At 38.5% G+C, this 22,812-nt stretch overlaps 23 protein-coding genes across 23 annotated transcripts; 10 read left to right on the forward strand and 13 right to left on the reverse strand. All coding sequences in view use genetic code 6, as the record gives it.

Annotated features, from left to right (window-relative positions):
- Nucleotides 1-14: 14 nt before the first annotated feature.
- SS50377_23915 (uncharacterized protein) lies at nucleotides 15-257 on the reverse strand (the record flags this gene model as incomplete). The annotated part of the gene is made up of 1 exon (XM_067907779.1): nucleotides 15-257. One exon carries the CDS (start codon nucleotides 255-257, stop codon nucleotides 15-17), a length of 243 nt encoding a protein of 80 aa, XP_067764753.1.
- A 55-nt stretch (nucleotides 258-312) lies between these two features.
- On the reverse strand, nucleotides 313-627 carry SS50377_23916 (uncharacterized protein; the record flags this gene model as incomplete). Its single annotated transcript, XM_067907780.1, has 1 exon — nucleotides 313-627. The coding sequence occupies one exon, from the start codon at nucleotides 625-627 to the stop codon at nucleotides 313-315; it is 315 nt and encodes a 104-aa protein (XP_067764754.1).
- Nucleotides 628-898: 271 nt separating this feature from the next.
- Nucleotides 899-1,936, reverse strand: SS50377_23917 (uncharacterized protein; the record flags this gene model as incomplete). Its single annotated transcript, XM_067907781.1, has 1 exon — nucleotides 899-1,936. The coding sequence occupies one exon, from the start codon at nucleotides 1,934-1,936 to the stop codon at nucleotides 899-901; it is 1,038 nt and encodes a 345-aa protein (XP_067764755.1).
- A 49-nt stretch (nucleotides 1,937-1,985) lies between these two features.
- On the forward strand, nucleotides 1,986-2,399 carry SS50377_23918 (uncharacterized protein; the record flags this gene model as incomplete). The annotated part of the gene is made up of 1 exon (XM_067907782.1): nucleotides 1,986-2,399. One exon carries the CDS (start codon nucleotides 1,986-1,988, stop codon nucleotides 2,397-2,399), a length of 414 nt encoding a protein of 137 aa, XP_067764756.1.
- A 781-nt stretch (nucleotides 2,400-3,180) lies between these two features.
- On the reverse strand, nucleotides 3,181-3,447 carry SS50377_23919 (uncharacterized protein; the record flags this gene model as incomplete). The annotated part of the gene is made up of 1 exon (XM_067907783.1): nucleotides 3,181-3,447. The coding sequence occupies one exon, from the start codon at nucleotides 3,445-3,447 to the stop codon at nucleotides 3,181-3,183; it is 267 nt and encodes an 88-aa protein (XP_067764757.1).
- A 111-nt stretch (nucleotides 3,448-3,558) lies between these two features.
- On the forward strand, nucleotides 3,559-4,386 carry SS50377_23920 (uncharacterized protein; the record flags this gene model as incomplete). The annotated part of the gene is made up of 1 exon (XM_067907784.1): nucleotides 3,559-4,386. One exon carries the CDS (start codon nucleotides 3,559-3,561, stop codon nucleotides 4,384-4,386), a length of 828 nt encoding a protein of 275 aa, XP_067764758.1.
- Nucleotides 4,387-4,398: 12 nt separating this feature from the next.
- On the reverse strand, nucleotides 4,399-5,304 carry SS50377_23921 (Serine/threonine-protein phosphatase; the record flags this gene model as incomplete). The annotated part of the gene is made up of 1 exon (XM_067907785.1): nucleotides 4,399-5,304. One exon carries the CDS (start codon nucleotides 5,302-5,304, stop codon nucleotides 4,399-4,401), a length of 906 nt encoding a protein of 301 aa, XP_067764759.1.
- A 178-nt stretch (nucleotides 5,305-5,482) lies between these two features.
- On the forward strand, nucleotides 5,483-6,871 carry SS50377_23922 (uncharacterized protein; the record flags this gene model as incomplete). Its single annotated transcript, XM_067907786.1, has 1 exon — nucleotides 5,483-6,871. One exon carries the CDS (start codon nucleotides 5,483-5,485, stop codon nucleotides 6,869-6,871), a length of 1,389 nt encoding a protein of 462 aa, XP_067764760.1.
- Nucleotides 6,872-6,944: 73 nt separating this feature from the next.
- On the forward strand, nucleotides 6,945-8,084 carry SS50377_23923 (uncharacterized protein; the record flags this gene model as incomplete). The annotated part of the gene is made up of 1 exon (XM_067907787.1): nucleotides 6,945-8,084. One exon carries the CDS (start codon nucleotides 6,945-6,947, stop codon nucleotides 8,082-8,084), a length of 1,140 nt encoding a protein of 379 aa, XP_067764761.1.
- A 423-nt stretch (nucleotides 8,085-8,507) lies between these two features.
- SS50377_23924 (uncharacterized protein) lies at nucleotides 8,508-9,083 on the forward strand (the record flags this gene model as incomplete). Its single annotated transcript, XM_067907788.1, has 1 exon — nucleotides 8,508-9,083. One exon carries the CDS (start codon nucleotides 8,508-8,510, stop codon nucleotides 9,081-9,083), a length of 576 nt encoding a protein of 191 aa, XP_067764762.1.
- Nucleotides 9,084-9,190: 107 nt separating this feature from the next.
- On the forward strand, nucleotides 9,191-10,006 carry SS50377_23925 (PAP2 superfamily protein; the record flags this gene model as incomplete). Its single annotated transcript, XM_067907789.1, has 1 exon — nucleotides 9,191-10,006. One exon carries the CDS (start codon nucleotides 9,191-9,193, stop codon nucleotides 10,004-10,006), a length of 816 nt encoding a protein of 271 aa, XP_067764763.1.
- Nucleotides 10,007-10,199: 193 nt separating this feature from the next.
- Nucleotides 10,200-10,670, reverse strand: SS50377_23926 (uncharacterized protein; the record flags this gene model as incomplete). Its single annotated transcript, XM_067907790.1, has 1 exon — nucleotides 10,200-10,670. One exon carries the CDS (start codon nucleotides 10,668-10,670, stop codon nucleotides 10,200-10,202), a length of 471 nt encoding a protein of 156 aa, XP_067764764.1.
- Nucleotides 10,671-10,679: 9 nt separating this feature from the next.
- On the forward strand, nucleotides 10,680-11,102 carry SS50377_23927 (uncharacterized protein; the record flags this gene model as incomplete). The annotated part of the gene is made up of 1 exon (XM_067907791.1): nucleotides 10,680-11,102. The coding sequence occupies one exon, from the start codon at nucleotides 10,680-10,682 to the stop codon at nucleotides 11,100-11,102; it is 423 nt and encodes a 140-aa protein (XP_067764765.1).
- Nucleotides 11,103-11,111: 9 nt separating this feature from the next.
- On the reverse strand, nucleotides 11,112-11,678 carry SS50377_23928 (Biotin-(Acetyl-CoA-carboxylase) ligase; the record flags this gene model as incomplete). Its single annotated transcript, XM_067907792.1, has 1 exon — nucleotides 11,112-11,678. One exon carries the CDS (start codon nucleotides 11,676-11,678, stop codon nucleotides 11,112-11,114), a length of 567 nt encoding a protein of 188 aa, XP_067764766.1.
- A 93-nt stretch (nucleotides 11,679-11,771) lies between these two features.
- SS50377_23929 (Ribosomal protein L18) lies at nucleotides 11,772-12,287 on the forward strand (the record flags this gene model as incomplete). Its single annotated transcript, XM_067907793.1, has 1 exon — nucleotides 11,772-12,287. The coding sequence occupies one exon, from the start codon at nucleotides 11,772-11,774 to the stop codon at nucleotides 12,285-12,287; it is 516 nt and encodes a 171-aa protein (XP_067764767.1).
- Nucleotides 12,288-12,319: 32 nt separating this feature from the next.
- On the reverse strand, nucleotides 12,320-13,441 carry SS50377_23930 (uncharacterized protein; the record flags this gene model as incomplete). Its single annotated transcript, XM_067907794.1, has 1 exon — nucleotides 12,320-13,441. The coding sequence occupies one exon, from the start codon at nucleotides 13,439-13,441 to the stop codon at nucleotides 12,320-12,322; it is 1,122 nt and encodes a 373-aa protein (XP_067764768.1).
- A 777-nt stretch (nucleotides 13,442-14,218) lies between these two features.
- On the reverse strand, nucleotides 14,219-14,440 carry SS50377_23931 (ATP synthase subunit H; the record flags this gene model as incomplete). The annotated part of the gene is made up of 1 exon (XM_067907795.1): nucleotides 14,219-14,440. One exon carries the CDS (start codon nucleotides 14,438-14,440, stop codon nucleotides 14,219-14,221), a length of 222 nt encoding a protein of 73 aa, XP_067764769.1.
- A 53-nt stretch (nucleotides 14,441-14,493) lies between these two features.
- SS50377_23932 (Protein phosphatase 2C) lies at nucleotides 14,494-15,678 on the reverse strand (the record flags this gene model as incomplete). The annotated part of the gene is made up of 1 exon (XM_067907796.1): nucleotides 14,494-15,678. One exon carries the CDS (start codon nucleotides 15,676-15,678, stop codon nucleotides 14,494-14,496), a length of 1,185 nt encoding a protein of 394 aa, XP_067764770.1.
- A 484-nt stretch (nucleotides 15,679-16,162) lies between these two features.
- On the reverse strand, nucleotides 16,163-16,678 carry SS50377_23933 (Ribosomal protein L18; the record flags this gene model as incomplete). Its single annotated transcript, XM_067907797.1, has 1 exon — nucleotides 16,163-16,678. The coding sequence occupies one exon, from the start codon at nucleotides 16,676-16,678 to the stop codon at nucleotides 16,163-16,165; it is 516 nt and encodes a 171-aa protein (XP_067764771.1).
- Nucleotides 16,679-16,771: 93 nt separating this feature from the next.
- On the forward strand, nucleotides 16,772-17,338 carry SS50377_23934 (Biotin-(Acetyl-CoA-carboxylase) ligase; the record flags this gene model as incomplete). The annotated part of the gene is made up of 1 exon (XM_067907798.1): nucleotides 16,772-17,338. One exon carries the CDS (start codon nucleotides 16,772-16,774, stop codon nucleotides 17,336-17,338), a length of 567 nt encoding a protein of 188 aa, XP_067764772.1.
- Nucleotides 17,339-17,347: 9 nt separating this feature from the next.
- SS50377_23935 (uncharacterized protein) lies at nucleotides 17,348-17,770 on the reverse strand (the record flags this gene model as incomplete). Its single annotated transcript, XM_067907799.1, has 1 exon — nucleotides 17,348-17,770. The coding sequence occupies one exon, from the start codon at nucleotides 17,768-17,770 to the stop codon at nucleotides 17,348-17,350; it is 423 nt and encodes a 140-aa protein (XP_067764773.1).
- A 2,362-nt stretch (nucleotides 17,771-20,132) lies between these two features.
- On the forward strand, nucleotides 20,133-20,477 carry SS50377_23936 (uncharacterized protein; the record flags this gene model as incomplete). The annotated part of the gene is made up of 1 exon (XM_067907800.1): nucleotides 20,133-20,477. The coding sequence occupies one exon, from the start codon at nucleotides 20,133-20,135 to the stop codon at nucleotides 20,475-20,477; it is 345 nt and encodes a 114-aa protein (XP_067764774.1).
- A 132-nt stretch (nucleotides 20,478-20,609) lies between these two features.
- On the reverse strand, nucleotides 20,610-22,688 carry SS50377_23937 (uncharacterized protein; the record flags this gene model as incomplete). Its single annotated transcript, XM_067907801.1, has 1 exon — nucleotides 20,610-22,688. One exon carries the CDS (start codon nucleotides 22,686-22,688, stop codon nucleotides 20,610-20,612), a length of 2,079 nt encoding a protein of 692 aa, XP_067764775.1.
- Nucleotides 22,689-22,812: the final 124 nt, after the last annotated feature.

Raw genomic sequence — 22,812 nt, forward strand, 5'->3', positions numbered from 1 at the left:
AATACGTTTCTCCCTCACTCGGTGATGCCGTCGAAGATAGTGCTAGCGTTTCTGAGATCCTCTGGCTCCTCCGCGGCGTGGCCGCTGTGTCTGGCGTGCTCGTTAAGCTCTTTCATCGTTTCGTTAAAATTTACAACTTCACCCCTCAGGCATGCTCCCTGTGCCGGAATTAGCTGTGTTCTGACGTTCTTAGCGCTCTTCTTCAGCTTAATTTTGTCTAGCAAGGTCTCCTTTCGGTACACCAGCCCAAGTTGCATTTAAAAATGGAGTGATATAATACTATTCTATGTATAATAATGGTAGTATAGAAAATCATTCGTTAAGCCCCGCCTAGGACATGCTCGCTAGAACCCTGTTGAGCCTCGTGTCCGTCTGGACCAACAACAAAGGGGCTTCGTCGGCCTCGTCGATCAGCTTGTCGGTGTCCCGGTCGCTCATGAAGAGCTCCTCCTCGTGCTTAAGGAACAAACGTGACGTGTTATTGGAGTACTTACTGATGTTCAAGTTTGTGCAGACGGACATGGGTGTAGTGGGGCCTGATCTAGACTACAGGCATGGCTATTTCGGCTGAGGTTGGCAAAGCTGCGAGGACACAGCCTCCTCCAGCCTGGAAATGTTTACACCCATTTATTCCTAATTGCTATTTGTAGGTATATTTAATAGTATATAAAAACACAAAAACTTTAATTTGCAAACACATTAAATTCGATTAATTATATTAAAATTACGTTTTTGGAATTACGCATTTTATCTATATACTTCGTACTCAAACTGCTCCAGTAAAAACCAGAAAAAATTACCCTCAACTAATCTAAACCAGATACAGCTTTAGCGTCTACTTTTAGCATCCACTCCACCGCGCCCAATAAATTTTTCTTTTTCCAATTCCTAAAACTCTTCACATTAGACGCATCCAAACCCAGTTTCTCAGCATGCTCAAAACTTGCTCCAGAACCGCGACCATCGCCTGCGAGTCCCACCACACCTCTTTGATGCCACTTTTCCGCTGCTGGTACTCCTTGCAAATCGGCAGCAGCGGCATGCTGAAATTGTAGGGGATTCCGACCACGCCCGTAAAGTAATGAATTCCGGTAGCAGTTTGGATCCGAATCAGAGCAGTTTTCGGCGTGCTCTCCGCGAAGACCATAAAAGTGACCTATTTAATGAAGTTTTGGAAATTCTGCTTCTGCACGAAAAGCTCGGAATTGTTGAAGAGCAGGAACACCAAAACGCAGTAAATGGCGTTCAGTTCGAACTGGGAGATGGGCTCTGGTGCGCTGTTGATAATTTTGTTGAAAATGCCCTTAAAGTGGTCGGTTTCAATTACGTTTTGCGCCTCTTTGCCAAAAATGAGCTGCGGCGTGTAGGCCCTTGCCTGGTACGATATGCCCCTGTTAATGATTTCCAGGGGAAACTGGATCGGGTACTTGAACTTTTTCGTGAAATACTGCTGCGCAGCGTGTTCGAAAAACAGCGCATGGTCAGGCTAGGACACCTGGTTTGCGCTGGTTTTAGAGTCGTTGGACTGAGCGAAGAGGGGCCTCTCCAGGTCGAAATTCTGTACGGCTTATATAAGCTGCATGAGATTCTTCTGGGACGCCTCGGAGTTCAGGTTCTGGTGTAATTTTGAGAGCTGGAGCGCGAATGATCGTGTGAGCGCGTAGATTTTCGCTGTGGGGTCCCTGTCAAACTCGCTGATTAACAAATTTTCGCACTTGGGAAGAGGCTACTTTGTTGCGGGCTAACTGCAGAGATCGTCGTTTTCTACCAGATACTCGTTTTTGAGGTCTGCGCAGGACTGCCTGATTTTCTCCAATTCATCATAGTAGTCGCTGTTATTAAACCCCAGTATCTGCTGTAGTCTGTCGTTTTCGGTTGAATACGGATTCTTGGCCAAATCTGCATCATCAGAATCAGAGAATTCAAAATTCGTCATTTCAAGTTTATCAATATTATATATATTATTGTATAAAACTAAATTCAAAATGATAAACTACAACTAAATCTTGGAGAGGAATTTCTATACCTACCTGGAACAGGAGAATGCCCTCAAAAATATGAAAAACTACCAGAAATCCCTTATAAATTCATGTCGTCCCAAAAAATTTTCAGCTCCATCGATTTCTGACATTTTCGGTATTTCGGACAGGCCAAAACCGGTTTATGCAAAGCCCGCAAAGCCTATCAAGTACCCCAAATACAAACCCGTTAAGCTAAGTAAAACAATGAAAAATGTGACCTTATATCCATATTAACATATCAAGGTGGTACCAAAAATCGACGACTAGGAGGTCTTCCTGGATGCGGTGGTGAGCCAGTTTCTAGGTGAGAACTGTTAGGTTGAGCCAATGAAAAGAGGATAAAAATGCTTCGTGGAGGTTTAATTCGCACACGAGTGATGGTATAAGTGTTTGTAGGTTGTAGGATTTGCAAGGTTGGTCTGATTGGTAGAACAAGTAAATTGAGATAATCCTAACGAAAAAAATGTTAAAAATAGTATTAATTTTGTATAATAATGCAATTATTTACTAATATTATTCCATCTTATATATAATAAATGTTTTACCATATAATAACAATAATTTTCAAATGGAGTGATCTTGTTAATATAAAATTATATACGATAATATATTCTAGTAAACGTAAATATCAGTTTTACATAAAAAGGATAGGTTTATTAAGTGCATTAAGGTAAGAAGAGCCAGATTATCAGCAGACTTAAATTAGAAATCAGTGATAAAAGATACAGAAGATCAGTAATGAAAGCGCTCTTGTCTAGAATATGTGATTCTCATCTTGATTAATAATGGATCCATTTGTCTATATAATTGGTAGTATTTCAATTTAAACTTTATTTTAATATATTATAGAATATTCAATACTGAGGTAATTAGGGATGTTCTGTTACTCAAGGTAATGGGAAGTCTTTACAAATATGCTAGCTGTTGCTGATAACATTTATAATATTTTTAAACTTTTATCAAAATATTATTATTTGTACAGAGTGCCTACATGGTTATTGTGAAAAATATTATAGTTTAGGATATATACTCTTACTAGTAGTTATATAATTATATTTATAGTAATGACAAAAACATTTAGTAATAGCAAATTAGTCAAAATAATAATAGTTACTATAAATATTGAATATAGGGAATGAATAATCGAAAACAGTAATATTCACTTTACATTTTTAATTGCTGGTAGATGATTAGCAGCATGTACAGTTCCACATAGTTGAAGGAATGTCATGCTATTATTAAATTTACTATCTTAAGATAAAGGTTTATTTTCTTATTCAGAATAAGAAAGATTCTCTTTATCAACTGTTTCCATTATATTACCAGCTAAGGTTTAGATTTCAGAAACTGATTGTTTAATTTCAACCCTATCCTCTTTAAGCTACTAGTTTACAGAGTGCTCTAATCGCATCAACCCCGCACCCATTTTTGAAACTAATAATAGACTTACTTTATCATACTAAAAGAAAATTTTCAGATATCGAAACGACAGTTTATATTATCTTTATATTTATAATTTTATATATTACCGCTGAAAATGGAAATACACTAAACCCCATTTAAATATTTACGACATGATATCCAATTAGTAAATACTTTAATCAAACGAGGTAATAATTTGTTAAATCATTAAATTAGAGACTTACATATATAGCCATCCCCAATAAAATAGCGAATAGATGATATATTAGATATTACTATGTTGGCTAGATCTAAATCTTCAAATTATGGCTAAGATTTAGATGATCAAACGAATAATATTATAAAATAAACAAAATAAAATTTAAAATACTAGTAGAACTTAGACTAATGTATAAATATCATGCATTAATCATAGAGGAAATCTTATGAAGCCGAAAAGAAATCTGTCCAAAAGTCTATCTTACAAAAAGACCTTAAATAAGATTAACCTATATTATTTAATAAACTTAGTGCTATCTTATGTCCCTAAGATTTTTAAATTTTATTATCAAATTATTTAGAAACTGGACAGATTTCCGCTGATAGTCTAAATTTATTTTTTTAAAAATAGGGAATTCAACGCAGCGTAGATGATTATTTGAATATTTCTGACGTACCAAAAAAGCGCTCTAAGTCAAATACAAAATAGTAAAGCTATACCTATCAATTACCTTGTGATCCTACCCTTTCAGACGCGCATAAAGTTTTCGGAGTTCCACTGCGGATAACAAGAAGAGCTAAGTCTAAACAATCAATTTACGCATAAAAATACGTCGAAACTCACAAAAGTCCATAAAATTTAGATCAGGGAATTCAGTTTAGGATGTTTTCTAAAGCAAAAATGGTAGCTTACACCGCAGAACTAGACCACTACTTACTGCAATAAATAGCCAAATCAAAGTGAAATTCAATATGCTCACAAAAAGTATTCAACCACCTCTCTTGCAGTCTCGACCCTCTCTCTATTTTCGCTGTACTACACGAGCTCGTAGTCGCCACCTTCTAGCACGATCATGACTGCGCCCTGATTTCCGCTTCTGTAGCAGTAGTTAGGCGCACCAAAAATGGTGATAAGCTGCTTGCCGTGGCTCCACGCGTATCCGTCCATGGCCATTTGGTGTCCCCGGGCGACCAAGCTCATGCCGTTATCCTTCAGAAACTTCCTGGTAACGTCCTCCCCGAAGCCGCAGCCACAGCCGCGCATGGACGGCTAGAAGCCGAACCCCGAAATCGGGTCGGACCACACTGCGTCTGACAGCGCTCCCGACGGTGGAATCTCTTCCTTTCTGTTCAAAATGCTCAAATCCGAAACCGTCTCGAAGTGGGGCGAAAGGCCCGCGTGGATGCAGAAAATCTTGTTGTTCAGCACGCACGCAATTGGGATTTGGTCGAAAACCTCCACCAGGGCCGCCCAGGGCGCCGCTGAGCCGTACTTGCGCAGAATCTCGTCGTAAAAGCCGTACACTTGCGTCACCTGCCGCGTCTCGTGGTTTCCCCGCAAAAGCGTAACGCGTCGAGGGTGCTTGATGAAGAGCAGCAAGGCCAGGCACAGCGTCTCCGTAGAGTAGTAGCCCCTGTCGACAAAATCGCCAAGGAACACGTAGTTCGTGTAGGGTGGAAAACCTGATATCTTAAATATCTCAATCAGGTCGTGAAACTGGCCGTGCATATCGCCTACAATCGTTGCCGGGGCTGGCACGTTGACAACGTTCGGCAGGGCAGAAAGCATCATTTTCGCTAAAGATGCTAATGCCAGAATCTCCTAATGTGTGGGTGTGATTCCTTGGTAGGTTCTGGCTAAGCATTCGTCTAAATTGAACATTTGTATAACTTTCGAAATGACGATTACTGATTATTATATATTGTTTTAAGTATGATACTAAACAAAAAAATTCGGTATTAATTATATAAGATACAAAATATTAATATTGATTTGTAAATCAAAACATAGAATAAGATTATTATACATTTTATAATTAAATCTATTCGTTTCATTCATTATGGAAACATATCAATCCCTTCATGCCATGAAAAAACGCATCTCTGCAATGTGTGATTTCATGAACGATGCAATTGTACCTCTACAGCTGGCTGCAACTAAACTTAATTCGATTAATCCTCCATAAGGTAAGTTTACAACTATGCATACTACAACTATTTAGGCTTTATTGACTAATATAGATTAGATAAAGCAACAAATTGCGTCTATATTGTCAAGTCGTAGAGATCTTGCAGATAGTGCCAAAAAGACCGATGATGAGTTTGAGAAAATTCAGAAATAAATTGATATTCTTTCAAAGAAACTTAATTCAAAGAAGGGTAATGAAGTATAAGCTTAAATTACACAGTTATAGACACAATAATAAAAAATTGGGGAAATACTGAATATTGCATTATAAGAAATGGAATAAGTTGAATCCTAATTGGATGTTACTGTCACTACTTTCTATTCCTTATTTACATTAAATATACCTTAATAAATTATTCCATAAAAATTTGGTGTGCCTTAAAATTTAGTATAAAATAATGCTAGAGGTGTTGAGTAATAGCAGTAACCTAATTATCCAAAACCACCTCCAAAATAATTCAACCCGTTAGATGATGATCTTCTAGGATTTTAACCTTAAAGAAAAGTTGAATAAGTCCCCTTTGATGTTACAAAATTTGTAACAACTGATCCATCTAAGTTTTAGAATTAGCCTGGAAAGCCAGTTATCCCACCTACTCAAAATTTTGCTAGTATAGTTCCTAATAGACCAAATGCAGTCCCACCGCCAGTTCCTATTTAATTTAAACCTGTAAATCCACCTACAACATAAAAGGTAACGGCACCATAAGATGGTAAGCCTAAAGTAACATTTAATAAACCAAAAATTATATCTCCTACTGATATGGCAGCTGAAGAGGCTAGAAAATATCAAGAAGATCTATTAAAGTAATAATAAGAAATAGAAAGATAACAACAAAAAATGGATGATGGCATTTCTGGAAATTACTATTAAGAAGAAATTGAAGCGCCTAGACTTTTAGTACCCGTAGAAGTTGAACCGATTGCTTAAGAGTCTTATCCAGAGCCTGTTATTGAATCTGCGTATGATCCTTATGCAACTGTAGATTAATAAGAGCCGCTGCAAGAATAACAAGTGTAACAGGTTTATTAAGACGTACAGCAAACTTATGAGTAACCATAACAACCATATGAGGAACCTTAGCAAGCGTATGATCCTTATGCGTAATAATATGAATAGTAGCAGCAATATGATTAAAATGGATACCCATACTAGGCATATGATTAGCAAAATTAACAGTATGATTAGAATTAGTAGTAATATGACTAAAATCAGAATTATAATCAAGGAAGTTATGATCCTTATGCTAATTAATGGTGAAAGACTTTTTAATTTTATTTTGATTCTTAATATATAATATAATATATTGAATATAATTTTTACCGCTTCAATTATGCTTCAGTTTCCTCGAATTGAAATACTTAGAGCAGAGTTGCAGCTATTATAACCATAGTAACTGGAAAAGAATACAATTATAAACATCTAAACCGAAGCAAAACGTCTTTATAAGCTGATTCCGTATATAGTTATAAATAATACAAAACTATCTTCTGTGTGCGAATATAAAGAGCTTAAATCTGCATTTAATAACTCTTGTAATGAGAAACATCTTTTTAGAAACTTTTGTCAGCTTAATTACAATTCAGACTTCCATTTCTTTTTGATTTAATTTATAGTAGATAATTATTAATATAATAATGAGATCATTGCATTATAAACCGTTGAGTAATTCTAAACCCATTTTATAGTAAAATAATAAAACTAAGTCAATAGAAAATTATCATTTTGTGTTATTATGGTATTCGCTGAGATTTTGGATATAAAAATTTATGATGAAAATGCATTATTAACAGGTAATTTTCAACCTCTAAATCTTTAAATCCCTGAAGTTATTTCAGTTCCCCCACGCTAAGAACCATAAATTTTATAACAACAGTCTTTTTCATCCGGTTAACCTATATCGTAAAACAATCTTTGTGATGATTGCTGTTAAAATTGTTCCCTACTTAACGCTGAAATTTTAAATCTGAAGTTAGTTCAAAATGAGCTAAGAAATAGACTCTAAGGAGAAATTAATTCACTCAAAAACATAATTAGTATTAATTAGCTTAAAGGTACGTAAGCATAAAATGCAGAAAAGGCAGAAGCCTAACCTCGTTCACCATTACCTTAGAATACTGGAAATGAGAAAATGAAGCAAAAAGTTATTGAATTTCAGAGCGAAATCTACAGTTTAAAAGCTGAGCTTGAACTACATAAAAACTAACTTTCTGAATCTAACTAAAAATTATAGGAATAATCATAAAAATATACAATTATTGAAAGGGAAAAGGCTATTTTGGATACATAATTTTAGTAGTTTAAAACTCGAACAACTGATTAAGTCCTTAAACTCGAAGGTCTCGTCAATCGATAAAATTCTTCCTTAGATGCTCTGAAATCTAAGCCAAGAGCTGGATAGATCAGTGAAGTTGCATAATATATAATCAATGATTTAGAGGATTAGTTGATTACATTGAAGTGTGGAAAATGAATGAAGACATGAATTTTACATAAATACATTATTTTTACGAAGAGTTATGTTAAGATGGTTTTAACCTAACTGAAAATATAATAAAATCATTTAAAAGTCATATGGTCCAAAAATTAGACTTTAAACAAATTAAGATTTCACGGAAGCATTTATAATAAAAATAATTTAGTATTTACTGTATTATATAAAGTTAAAAATAAACAAGAAATTATAACTGCATAATATATGTATAAAACACTTTAACCTTAGTGGCTGTGAACTCTAGTAAATTTTTCAATATTTTTACTAATTAATATTTTGTTCCTATAGCATTTTAAGAAATTCTTTATAACAAGTGTGTACAATAAAATTATATATAAATCCTTATAATTAGTTCATTAATATACAAACTATAAATAGAGTAAACTTTCCTATTAAATCTTTATGCAAAGATTATATAAAGTAAGTGAATAAAGACATACAGGTTTAATATACAATTTTATTATTTTCATTCAAAAAATTTATTATGAAGCTCACTATATATAGTAAATATATGAAAATATTACGTTATTTGTAGAATAATCTTGTTAGTTTTGCAATATTTTATCGTAAGAAGTAAATTTAAAAATGGGCATATAGGTATCTAAACTAGAAAATAACGTAGTAAATCAGCTGAGATAATAGTAGCCCCTATTAACTTATGATATTTCCAGCCTATAACCCAATATAGAGAATTAGTAGCCATAATTTTCTTTTATTCGCCAACCTATATATAATAATAGTACATCTTTCTAAAATCAAAGTGAAAGTAAGCTACCTAATGGGTTTAAGCTAATTAGTCCTCGTAACAAGTAATGGTTACTGAATAATAACAGTGCTGGTTCAGAAAAAGTGTCTTACTATACTTTCATCGAAACCGAGACAGAAGCTCGAAATTAGGAATTATATTAAAGTGCGGATAGACTCAGCCGGATATTAACATTAATATGCGATAATAACAATGGCTAGATTATTTAATGATTTTTTATTCTAGCCTTCTAACATGAGATATATATTATGAGAAAATTATATATAAAATAAAATCCATCTAATATCTACAGTATTAAAAAAATACTACGAAAACAAAAATGAGAGCGTATAAATTCTGCTGGAAATCACCTGCTATTTACATTCCAACTATCGTGACAATAGTAATAGCTTTACTTATGTTACTGTTTGCATCTGCTCTCACCGAAATAGATTATTAACTGGCCCTCATGATAAAAGCATAGAGCATCGAAGCAACTGGTATATTCCACTTTATGAACGTCTATTTCTACCTTATGGCCGTTTTTCCGCTTATTTTGCTTACTGGACTCGCTATTTTCATTGTATTTTTCAAAATGCCGAAGTAGATAAAATGGGCCTTTGTCACCCAACAAGCAGTTTCTTTTATGGCATATGTTGGAGTTTCGTTTATTATCATGCAATCGTTAAAAGCTACTATAAACCGTCCCAGACCATATTAGGTTTAAATATTCTCGAACACCACATCGCACACGTGCTTCGTCGATTTCCTGCCCTTTGGGCACTACAATAGCAACAAAACGAGTGGCTGCGACTTCAAAATGCACTCCTGCCCTTCAGGACACACTTTTACGACCACTGTATTTTTGAGCAGTAATCTGCTCATCTTGAGGTCTTCTTATAGGGAGCTGCTACGTTTCCGGCAATTCGAGAAAGCGATAAAAATCATATTTCCGGTGCTCACCGTTTTTGCTGTGCTGCTCCTCGTGCTAATTCCGGTCGTCATGATCGCCAGGATCCAGGCGTCAGCGCACTTCTTTTCCGACGTTTCCTTAGGGTTCGTGCTCACTTTTGCGCTGGGCGGCGTCTGGGACGTTCTGGAGGTTCAGTATGATAGGGAGGCGGAGGGTAACGCGGTAAATTCGATAACGTTCTGACTGAGATACTAAATTTAATTTTTTTTGGAAGGTTTGAAGTTTTAAAAATATATAATAATAATATTAATTTTAAATTTGGGAAGGGTAAAAATATAAATTTGATAATAATATATAATAATTATGTTTGGATAGGGTTATTAGTGATCGAGGAAGGGAAAGCTATTAGATAATAAAGCACAGGTAGAGTGGTTTATCATAGAGGTTTGAATGATTTTTTATGCAGTTAAACACGCAATTTCAGTAAAGTTAAGATGCCTTGCGTCAATGTAGGGGGGCTCTAACTATTAAAGGAAAGACGCAGCAAATTACTAGTGTAGTATATTCTAAATATACCTAGTGGATTAGTTGATCGTGTGTTTGTGCATTAATCATCCCAAATGCGCCACTACTCAAATGCCGTCGCGAGGCCCTAGGATGGAGTGGTCATCCCCGTATCTGTGCAGGAATACCCGCAGCCATAAACGCTCTAACTTAGGAGAGAATGCCAGTTGTGTTGGGCCGCACTCCCACGAATGCGTTTCTGCCTATAAATTTCGTGACTTTGAGCCGGCTAGGTGCGCTGGACTGAGGGTGCACCGGTGTAATTAGTAGTGCGTATGGGTATTGCGACTTTTTGGATCCTCACCCTTACTGCTCCTTTTTACGGTCCAGGGTCAGCTTGCATTACCCATACATGGCGCTGCTAGGAAAGGAAATTCCAGCAGGTGTGGTGCATTTGGACAGGCTCTTGCAAGCTCTGGACCTGGCCCACGTACTTCGGAGAAATTGCACATTACGGAGGCTTGGCGAGTCTTGCTCAGGACATTGTATCCTGGACACCCCAGAATGCTGCCAAGGTCAGCGTGTATGCAATCTGCAGCATGGAGGCAGATGCAAGAGTACTGCCTGCAATGGAGCTACTGGCCTTACTGTGGTAGATGGCCATGCGCAGGTATCCCATGCCCTCCAGGACCACCAACGTAGCCTCATGTTAGCGCCCATTCCCAATATCCTGCCGCAGCGCATCCGTAGATCGGCCTTTGCACTTCTCTCAACAAATAGTTGCAAGTCAGGAATTCGCATCCACCCCACTCATCTCTATAGGCGTCCACAGTGATAACTTCGCTCAGACCCCGACCAGCTGCCTGGCACTGGTGACCTCGCTAGCGGCCCGGACCGTGCCCTCCTACTCCACGAGCAGCACGCCCCCGACGACGTCCACCACGGTCCCGATCGTGAAGGCGCGGCCCAGCATCCCGCAGAGCGCGCGGTACTCTCCGTCGCGGACGCCCAGGGCCTCCCGGTACACGCGCTCGGCCAGGTCCCGGGGGCCGGCGTCCCAGCGGGCGGTCGCAAAGTCGGGGACGGGGACCAGGTTGACCCCCAGCCCGACGTAGCCCACGCCGCCCGCCTGGTGCTCCAGGACGCCGCCGCACTTCCCGCCTGGCAGGAGCAGGTCGTTGGGCCACTTGAGTGCGGCGCCCAGCAGCCGGGCCGCGGCGACCGCGACGTGCGTGAGGTCGAAGCGCCGCGTGACGAAGGTGCAGTGCAGGCTGCCGGGGGTGGACTGCCAGGGCCCGGTGCGGCCGACGCCGGCGGTTTGCCGGAGGGCCAGCACGACGGTCTCGGGCGGGTGGGCAAGCGCCTCGTCCATGGTGGAGGCGAGCTCCGCGAAGACGCGCAGGCGGGGCATTCTGGGCGTAGCGCGTAGGGCCGGGTGGGGTTATTATGTGGCGAATTGCATATAATATCCGAATGGGATTTCATTTTTCACCTCCCCTGCACCATGAACCAGTACGAAATCTGCGGCAGACAGCTCAAGAACGCCCCCGTTGACGCCCCCGTCTTCAAGATGACCATCTTCGCCACCAACGACATCATCGCCGAGTCCCGCTTCTGGTACTTCCTCAACTCCCTCCAGCGCATCAAGAAGTCCAACGGCCAGCTCGTCTCCATCAAGAAGGTCACCGAGGACGACTCCACCGTCCGCACCTACGGCATCACCATCCGTTACCGCACCCAGGTCGGTCACCAGAACCAGTACCGCGAAATCCGCGAGACCACCGCCGCCCGCGCCATGGAGAAGCTCTTCTCCGTCATGGCCGGCCAGTACCACATCCGCTATCAGGACGTGCAGATCATCAAGTTCGACATCGTCAAGAACGAAGACGTTCGCAGACCCATCGTCATGGACGTCATCCCCGGCGACCACAACGGCAACAAGGTAGAGTTCCCCCACTACTTCCCCGTTTCCACCTGCGTTCGCGCTTCCCGCAAGGCTATCTTTGTCGCCAAGCACTGATTAAATTATCTCACTTCTCCGTATATATCGTATCACACTTGTTCACGCACAACTCTGATTCCACAAACTTCCCAAACATTCGACTCCTAGTGAGGGACACCATCCATTCGGCATATCTTATCCAGCACCTCACCCTGCCGAATTGCATGAGGAATTTCTAGTAAAATGCATTATCCAATATTTGTTCTAATACAAATTTTATTTTCGTTATATAAACTTATAGAAATCGGTCTACCGTCAAACTATTATTGAAATTTTGGCCAAAGTTCGACTGAATTTTCTATTTTATAACACCAAACTCTACCATTTAGCTCAGCTAGTATAACCATCCCATCTAATAATACGCATTTTCTTCGATTTTTAACTAATTTATCTTCAAATGGAATTTACTCTTAGTTTTTAGTGTTCAAATTATAAAGTAGGCCATGTTCAGTAACAACAATAGGAAATTTAATTTGATCTATAGATACTAAATCAATTGAATGTATAGCTTTAATTATTAATTTATTTATATCTATTTCATATACATCACCATTTTCTGTACCTAAGAATAAAGATTAGTCATTAATATCCCATGTTGTAATAAATTCTACTAATTTAATACTTTATAATTCATGAACATTTTCATAAATAGTAGTCTCACATATGTTATCACTTTAAGTAATGGCTATGAATTTATTTTGATGTTCAAAACAGAATACTAGATTTTTAATTTTTAATTCTGATTATTATTGTGTCTATTCTTATAAATTTTCTATATTCTCTAATATCTCATTACCTAATATTTTAACAAGTTTCCTAATGTTAATATTTTTCACTAAAGGTAGAAGTGCATTTACTTGATTTTCGGATAATTCATTTAACAATTTATCAGTCATTAAAATTTCATCCTTTTTAGAGTAAGTGTTACTATTCATTACCCTCCTAATATCTCTTATTTCATCATTTTCAGGTAATGCAGAAGTTGTCAAAATCGATTATAACAAATCTTCACAGTTTTGTGCAATTTACGATTGTTCAAGTTCATTGACATTGTATGGTTTTTCAATAGCAGAAAATGTCAACAATTTTTGATCATCCGATTATTAAGATCTGCGTTATAAGAATTCTTATTTCTTTTAATCAAATGATTTAGAAGAGTTTGAATCTTACATTATAAAAAGTTGCAACTATTTATATAATAATATAAAATGTAAATCTATCCTAACTCTAGTAATCGTCTATGAAATAAAATATAGTCAAATAACAAATATACTCAGTATTATAGAAATAGATACTATTTATTGAATCATATACTCTTATCTGTTAAGTCGAAGTATTAAAATAAAATTATATAGTTATATAGGTAATTAACTTACTACCTTTATTTAACGTGGGCTCTAAGATTGTATTTAACATTTAAGAAAAATAATAAAATTGTGACAAGCTTACTGGTTGCGTTTATATTAGCGTATTGTATAAATGTCGAATAAAATGATATTGATAGAAGACTATATTAAGATACTCTTAATATTATACCTATATGTCCTATATAAATTAATTTTTTAGAGTACTATCACATTTTTTTGTTTTTGTTATTTATTATAGTCTATAGAATTCCATGAATTAAACCATGATTACTTTCAACTGAATCCTGATTTTAATTTCCTCACAACAAATCAAGGTTAAATATATATATAATAAATTAGGCCTTTCTTTAATCTCGTCTACTATTCGTCTATTTTATATTTAAACAGAACCTGTTAAGATTGATAAAAATTAACAATTAATATTTTAAAGTGTATGTATTTTGTTTTTACGGCCATATTAGCACTAAAATATGATGTAAATAGGCATAAATTAATCTTTTAGTATTCATAGAGATTAACTTAATAAGATTTGTGCAAAATTTAAACTAGAAAAAAATACTAATATAATTTCATAATCATCACTCAATAAGACGGTGCAATAATTGGATTAGACTACATAGCAAATGTGCAAAACCAAAATAGCCAGAAGCAGCAAACTGTACCTATAACAGTGACTAAAATTGTTGATAGATGTGTTTTATTCTTGAAGAAGCAAGGTATAACGCATAATACTATCCCTACTAATACAAAAACACCCGTGGTTATGCCAAAAAGGGATGCATCAATACGAAATTCCTAGGTCATTTATTTGATTAGATTGGAATGAAAAATAGTATATTTAATATTTAATATTAAAATCATTATGTAAACGCTAACATGCATGTTATATTATCAGTGCTTCCTAACCAATAGGCCATTTTTACTAGAACTTAACACATTCTTTTTTCTAGTGGGGCCTTTGGATCAATATCACACACGTTATGACCTCTATCTGGTGGTAGTCCTGTTAATTTTTTAATTCCTAAGTCACCACTTCGTGCATTTCCAGAACAATAATTTATAGCTATTTCAGATAAATCTTTATTCTCACCTTATTTAGCCTATGTGAGACCACTTTTCATTGACTTGACCAATATATCTACTTAGTCGTTTGAAAATATATTAAATAATCCATCGCAAGCAATTAAAATATAGCTAATCTCATCTAGAGGATAAACATTAACATCAGGTTCACAAATAACACCAAACTATTTTAATACATTATCACCAACTGCTCTACTTAAACTTAGAACTCCTTATACTCTAGAAATACCAAATTCCCGACTAATAAATACACCTCTTATTTTCTTAAGACGCTCAATTTCGCTTTTTTAATCTGGTGAGTGATCTTCTGTTGCAATAATACTTTAACTTTTCATGCCTAAAATAACACGGGAATCCCCAACATGATTAACATACACTTATTATTCATGAATAATAACACATGAAAGAGTACTACCTTATTCGTCTAAAGACCTGTTGGAACACACTTTTGACTCCAAAAATTGAATTGACTATCTGATAGAATCTTCTACGTTTCCTTAACTCATAATAGAAGTAAAAACTAAGCTTGGGTATATTTATGCTGCTATTTTAGATACTCTAGCCCCACCATGTCCATCAAAAATGGCAGCAACTTAAATATTATTTTATGTTTACACTACTTCAGCATCTTCATTCGAGTACCTTCTACCTTATATTGACTCAAAATGAAAATCCAATATATCTTTTTGATCCACTATGGCTGGTTACTATTATTTTACCTATAACCTTGAAGCTGACCTTGGTTTTTACTATGAAGAAACAGTTTGAGAAGATAAATAGGGAGATTTTGTGGTGTATGCTGATTAAATTGTTGAACGTGTACCATTAATTAACACTGCACGTTTGGGAGGATAATTTGTAAACGATGTTGGTACTGGTATATTAAAAATGCCAGTTTTATTTAAAGGTGGTAGATTAGAAGCTGTTCGCGCTTGTGTAATGTTGCGGGAATGTTGCATTTTTTAGAAATATTTCTAAATTATTATATCAATTATCATAATAGTATCAATTATTTCTTTAATATTGTATATATAGGAAACATGTTATTGTCAAGTCTAAATAGTATCACCTACTGAAATATAATAAGTCTGTTAATACTTAATATATGTATAACAAGAACTAAATTTCCATCAACACTGATAGAAAACTAAAATAACCTAAATCTACGTATTCCTAAAATAACTTTTTAAAATTTCTATATATATATTACTATACAGTCAGTCTTAATAAAATTAATTATCTAAAAAAGCAATAATAAATTTCTAAATAAAATAATACGTTTGAAGTAGTTACTCATGCAATTCGGCAGGGTGAGGTGCTGGATAAGATATGCCGAATGGATGGTGTCCCTCACTAGGAGTCGAATGTTTGGGAAGTTTGTGGAATCAGAGTTGTGCGTGAACAAGTGTGATACGATATATACGGAGAAGTGAGATAATTTAATCAGTGCTTGGCGACAAAGATAGCCTTGCGGGAAGCGCGAACGCAGGTGGAAACGGGGAAGTAGTGGGGGAACTCTACCTTGTTGCCGTTGTGGTCGCCGGGGATGACGTCCATGACGATGGGTCTGCGAACGTCTTCGTTCTTGACGATGTCGAACTTGATGATCTGCACGTCCTGATAGCGGATGTGGTACTGGCCGGCCATGACGGAGAAGAGCTTCTCCATGGCGCGGGCGGCGGTGGTCTCGCGGATTTCGCGGTACTGGTTCTGGTGACCGACCTGGGTGCGGTAACGGATGGTGATGCCGTAGGTGCGGACGGTGGAGTCGTCCTCGGTGACCTTCTTGATGGAGACGAGCTGGCCGTTGGACTTCTTGATGCGCTGGAGGGAGTTGAGGAAGTACCAGAAGCGGGACTCGGCGATGATGTCGTTGGTGGCGAAGATGGTCATCTTGAAGACGGGGGCGTCAACGGGGGCGTTCTTGAGCTGTCTGCCGCAGATTTCGTACTGGTTCATGGTGCAGGGGAGGTGAAAAATGAAATCCCATTCGGATATTATATGCAATTCGCCACATAATAACCCCACCCGGCCCTACGCGCTACGCCCAGAATGCCCCGCCTGCGCGTCTTCGCGGAGCTCGCCTCCACCATGGACGAGGCGCTTGCCCACCCGCCCGAGACCGTCGTGCTGGCCCTCCGGCAAACCGCCGGCGTCGGCCGCACCGGGCCCTGGCAGTCCACCCCCGGCAGCCTGCACTGCACCTTCGTCACGCGGCGCTTCGACCTCACGCACGTCGCGGTCGCCGCGGCCCGGCTGCTGGGCGCCGCACTCAAGTGGCCCAACGACCTGCTCCTGCCAGGCGGGAAGTGCGGCGGCGTCCTGGAGCACCAGGCGGGCGGCGTGGGCTACGTCGGGCTGGGGGTCAACCTGGTCCCCGTCCCCGGCTTTGCGACCGCCCGCTGGGACGCCGGCCCCCGGGACCTGGCCGAGCGCGTGTACCGGGAGGCCCTGGGCGTCCGCGACGGAGAGTACCGCGCGCTCTGCGGGATGCTGGGCCGCGCCTTCACGATCGGGACCGTGGTGGACGTCGTCGGGGGCGTGCTGCTCGTGGAGTAGGAGGGCACGGTCCGGGCCGCTAGCGAGGTCACCAGTGCCAGGCAGCTGGTCGGGGTCTGAGCGAAGTTATCACTGTGGACGCCTATAGAGATGAGTGGGGTGGATGCGAATTCCTGACTTGCAACTATTTGTTGAGAGAAGTGCAAAGGCCGATCTACGGATGCGCTGCGGCAGGATATTGGGAATGGGCGCTAACATGAGGCTACGTTGGTGGTCCTGGAGGGCATGGGATACCTGCGCATGGCCATCTACCACAGTAAGGCCAGTAGCTCCATTGCAGGCAGTACTCTTGCATCTGCCTCCATGCTGCAGATTGCATACACGCTGACCTTGGCAGCATTCTGGGGTGTCCAGGATACAATGTCCTGAGCAAGACTCGCCAAGCCTCCGTAATGTGCAATTTCTCCGAAGTACGTGGGCCAGGTCCAGAGCTTGCAAGAGCCTGTCCAAATGCACCACACCTGCTGGAATTTCCTTTCCTAGCAGCGCCATGTATGGGTAATGCAAGCTGACCCTGGACCGTAAAAAGGAGCAGTAAGGGTGAGGATCCAAAAAGTCGCAATACCCATACGCACTACTAATTACACCGGTGCACCCTCAGTCCAGCGCACCTAGCCGGCTCAAAGTCACGAAATTTATAGGCAGAAACGCATTCGTGGGAGTGCGGCCCAACACAACTGGCATTCTCTCCTAAGTTAGAGCGTTTATGGCTGCGGGTATTCCTGCACAGATACGGGGATGACCACTCCATCCTAGGGCCTCGCGACGGCATTTGAGTAGTGGCGCATTTGGGATGAATACACAAGCAGTTGGATAACATTATAATTAAATTAATAATAGGGATTCTCTTAATCAACAATATTACTTTCATTGCCATTTCATGGTAATATTTCTATTTGGTGTGAATAAAATTCGATAAATTTACATAAAAATAAATTTTATTTACTTGGGTGTTGGAGTAATATGGTGGATTTCGTATAATGTCCACTGTAATATTATTTAATATCAGGAATTACTAGTTAGATTAAGTGTAAGGGAAATATATAAGGTATATTCATATTTATAATATATTTAGGCAGTGATGTTAACGGTATTATTTAGAAAACTTGTCAAGTGAAGTAAATTTTGGCCAAAATAAATTTTTATTTTCTATTACTAATATATAATATAACATATATTAACTGTATATCTAAAATAATATTAAATGGGTTTAGATGTTGATTTGTAGATATGTCCTATATTATGAAATAAAACGAAGAAATTGAAATTATATTGATTAATTTTACGTTGGTTTCAAATTCATTAATGTTAAGGAGCAAAGTTGAAATATAAAAAAGTATTTTATTCTAGATTTCTGTTATTATTAATTTTATCATAATAAATAATCATGAAATAAGATTTTTGATTCTATTAAATTATTGTAGATAAAATAGAAAGAGCAAAAACAAAACTTCAGTGAAGGTTTTTGATAAATACTGATGTAGTAATTCGCCAGATTCGGACTTAATCTAAATTTATTCGATTTTATATTGTTTTTAATTTCATATTGTTTAGTATTTTATATTCAATATATATCAGGTATTTATCGAGTAATCTAATCTACTTCTAAGGATGATATTCATTGAACCTTTTAGCATATCCATAGCTTCAATGGATTCTAGAAGAATGCTGATGAGAGTATAAGAAGTAAATTTTTCACCCATTTGAGCTATCAGATGTAATTTTAATGATGTATTTTTATACAAAATTAAACCCTGTAAAATAGGAAGCGAATTCATCAAGAATTTTGGAAGCAGACTTTGTTCTTAAAATAACAATAATAATTAAACTTGAAATTATAATAATTTTCATAAATAATTAATTTAATTCATATGAGTCAGCTATAAAAATCATAAAAATCAAATTTTATCATTATTTCAAATAAAGTTTAATATAAAATTCATTCACATAAGATACTATATAATCTGAGTATATCTTTCTATGGCTAACATTTCCTTAGTATAGTATCTGTACATGTAAAGTCACATGTATTATTCTACTAAGAATTTATTATACACACCTCGTTACTTTTCAGTTGACTAATGAACTATACGTTAGTCTCTGTTATATTAATAATTTCTTTCGGGGTAAGTTAGCTTTAAACATTCTTTTCAAGATTCGATATTGACTAACCCATTTTTGAATTTTATTATTGATATATATTGTAATATATTAGAGATATAGTAATTCTAATTTAGATATAGGTTGTTATTATATTTACTTTCATATTATCATTCTACATAAATAATCTGATAATCATATTTTACCTATCATTAAATACTATGTACTCAACAAATGTATATATTAATTTATGTTTAATATACAGTATTATATAAGTTAAACTAATCTATATACATTTTTTAATTGACTCTTAATATTATATACATAGTTATATTTAACAAATCAAATCTTAGAAAGTTAATATTTTTAAATTTTTAGTGCATTAACGATCATACATTACAGTTTTAATTATATATTTAGTTTCATCATATTCATCCATACATATTATATTACGGATCTTAAATATTACTCCTGATTCAACTTATACTATACTTTAAATACATTGCCTTTTACATCTTTATTAATACTTAAAACTAAAATGCTACTTCAATTTTTAGTTTTATATTTATAACTTGATAATAATATTTATTTATAATAAAACTTCTTTGAACATAGACTATTATACCTTAGTCCTCCATATAGTAAAATATTAGTTAAAAACTTTTGCAGATATCACCCATACTTAAGTAACCTTTCCCTTTGCGGTAAAATTAGATATATCTGATTTTATACATTTATACGTATTTTACAATTAATGGGCGTGTAAGTTTCAAAACTGGAAGGCATGGTCGCCCAACAGCTGGTGCAACCGCATCCCCAAATAGCGCCCGTTATCTCACAGCTTTCTCCGCAGCTGCTGCGCATTGGATCATGTTCTGATCTCCCGCCACTGTTTGACCATCGGAAGCAGAACTCACAATACGGCACGCTGGACACGCAACGGTTCCAGCAGTACAGCCTTACCGGCGCCAGCGCACAGAATTCGGCCAGCAACCTCTGGTCGAAAACGTCAATTAAGAAGCACGAGTTCGCTGAGAGCTCGAACAGGCTAAGCAAGGTCCTGTCAGACATGCAGGAGCAATACGAGGGCGTGCAATGAGTTTTACATATTTTTCACTCTGTGTTTTATATTTTTAATACCTGTTAATATACATTAATATACAATTTACTTGCCTTATTTGTTTTTAACATATTATTATACAATATCCATAATATCTAAAATTCTACCCGTTCACTAATACATCCCGATCAGCTGGCCCTCTACGCCCCCACAATCGCTCAGAATTTTGCTGTAGCACTCCCCAACGCCCTACAACCCCTTCCGCACGCCCCGAATCGCCCGCGCGGCCTCATTTTTCATCTCATTATCGCCAATTTAAATGCAGTAAAGAAGCTTTTCCACGATCCCCTCTTTCCACATCAGCAAGCAGTTCCTACAGCACCTGCTAAGGCTGCAAACAGCGCTAACAGCATTTTTCGCGGTCTAATATTCGCTCAAACTCAATTTCTCTTTTTTGTCAATTGCGAGAAAGCCGCAAACGACACCAACGATCCCACGACGCCCAAATTCGCTCAGAACGCTCCCGTCGCCGTAGAATTTGTTCATACTTGATCGGTAAGAAGGAGCGGAAAATGAAATTGTCGAAATCGCAGAACACACATTTTGCTGCAAAAGCGGAAATTTCGAAATCTGCGCCTCAAGCGCCAGAAAAGCGATGAAATCGACGATTTTGTGCTCCAGAAAAATCTGCGCATTTTCGGCCGATTTCGACAGATTCGCCGTCAGTTTCAGCAGCGACGCGCGCGTTTTCTGGTCCTCTGTGAGCTTGAACGCCTTGACCAAAATCTGGAAAATGTTGCTCAGCTCAATGCCCGTTTTTTGCGCGATTTGAGCGTCCGAAATGAGCGTCGAAAGCGCCTCAGCGACGCCGTAGAGGCACGAAATGACTTCCTGAGCCGAAAATTGGTACATCCGCTCCACGAGTCGCATCATGAGGCTGAAAAGCTCGTAAATCGCGTTTTCGCGCAAGAAGTAATTGCTCGTCGTGAGGCTTCCAGCGGACTGCTTTTGGGCCGCTGAGTGCGCGCAGACGTTCGAAATCGCTAAAGTTCCGTAGCGAATTACGCCGGAATCGAGCTGCGAAATGCACTTTACGAGCAGCTCGTGAAGCCTGAAATTCTGGCGCGTGGCGCTCTGGCACTGCTGCGAACAGCACATATTTGCGAGCGCGTGCAAAAGTAGCGTCAGGAGCGTTTTGTCGTCAAAATTCGATGCGCAGGCCTCTGAAAGCACCGAAATCACGCCCCCGAGGCAGAGCGTGTCGCAGATTTTGACGTTTATGACGTCGTTCTGCTCGCTGATGCCAATTATGACTTTGCAGGCCGCGATTTTGATTTTCCGCTCCTCGACGTTAAAAAGTTGAATTATCGGCTGAATCGCTCCAGAATCCGTCAAAATTCGGTCCCCGTCGCCCAAAAGCGCGATTTTGACTAAAATGTGCGACGCCGAATAGAGGAATTCCGGCGTTTCGGAGGGCTGCAAAAGCGAGTTAAAATGCGGCAAATGGGGCAGAAGAAAATGGATGTTTCCGACCTGGAGCAATTTGCGCAAAATTTGGGTCGTTGTGTGCTTAATTTGTTGGTTTTGGGAGTATAATAATTGCGTTAAAAGGTTCATGGAATTAGATCGAAAATGCTGCCTGTATTAGTGCGAATTTGCGAGCTGCAAAATCGCGTTCAGGATCGAATTCAGGAGCTGCACCTGCGTCTGCGGCACGTTTTTGACCGGTTTGAAGACCCTCGAAACGACGTTGTAGGTGAACATCGCCTGGACGCACTGCTTCAAAAGTTGCGTTATTATGTTGTTATAAGAATAAAAATCAGTTCGGATTTGCGGGTTTTTTGCGATTTTGGAGAGAAATTCTACGGCTACGGACTGGATTTGGGGTATTTAAATGGTTTCAATTGTCAATTCGAGTTTTTCTGAGAGTTTCTGGATCGCAAAATCGTCTACTGCGAGTTTCGTGGCCAGCTGGTAGGCCTTCTCGATGACAATGTTCAGCTGCTGCTCGTTTATGTTGCTGCTGAAGCGCGTGGGGCGGAAAAGCAAAATCAAATTGGAATTCGCGTTGGACGTGAAAAACGAGGCCCGCAGCTTTTTCTCTGTAAAATCGACCTCCAGGAGCGTCTGCAGCGAGAGCTGCACCGCGAAGAAGGAGCCCGTCTGCAGCACCTGCGCGTGCTTCTCGAAAAGTTGCGGGTTTGACGGATTCTGGCTCTCGGGCTCAAAATCCACTTCAGAATCTGACATTTTGTTAAAATGGAGCGGAATTTATTATATATATTATTATATAATTTTTGATGAATTAAATATTTCGGTTTTATGTGAGTAAGTTTTACTTTGCAGAAGTGAGGAAATTGAAGTGCGAGTCTTT

This window comes from Spironucleus salmonicida, chromosome 4 (genome assembly GCF_000497125.1).
Source record: "Spironucleus salmonicida strain ATCC 50377 chromosome 4, whole genome shotgun sequence".
Lineage (NCBI taxonomy): Eukaryota > Fornicata > Diplomonadida > Hexamitidae > Spironucleus > Spironucleus salmonicida.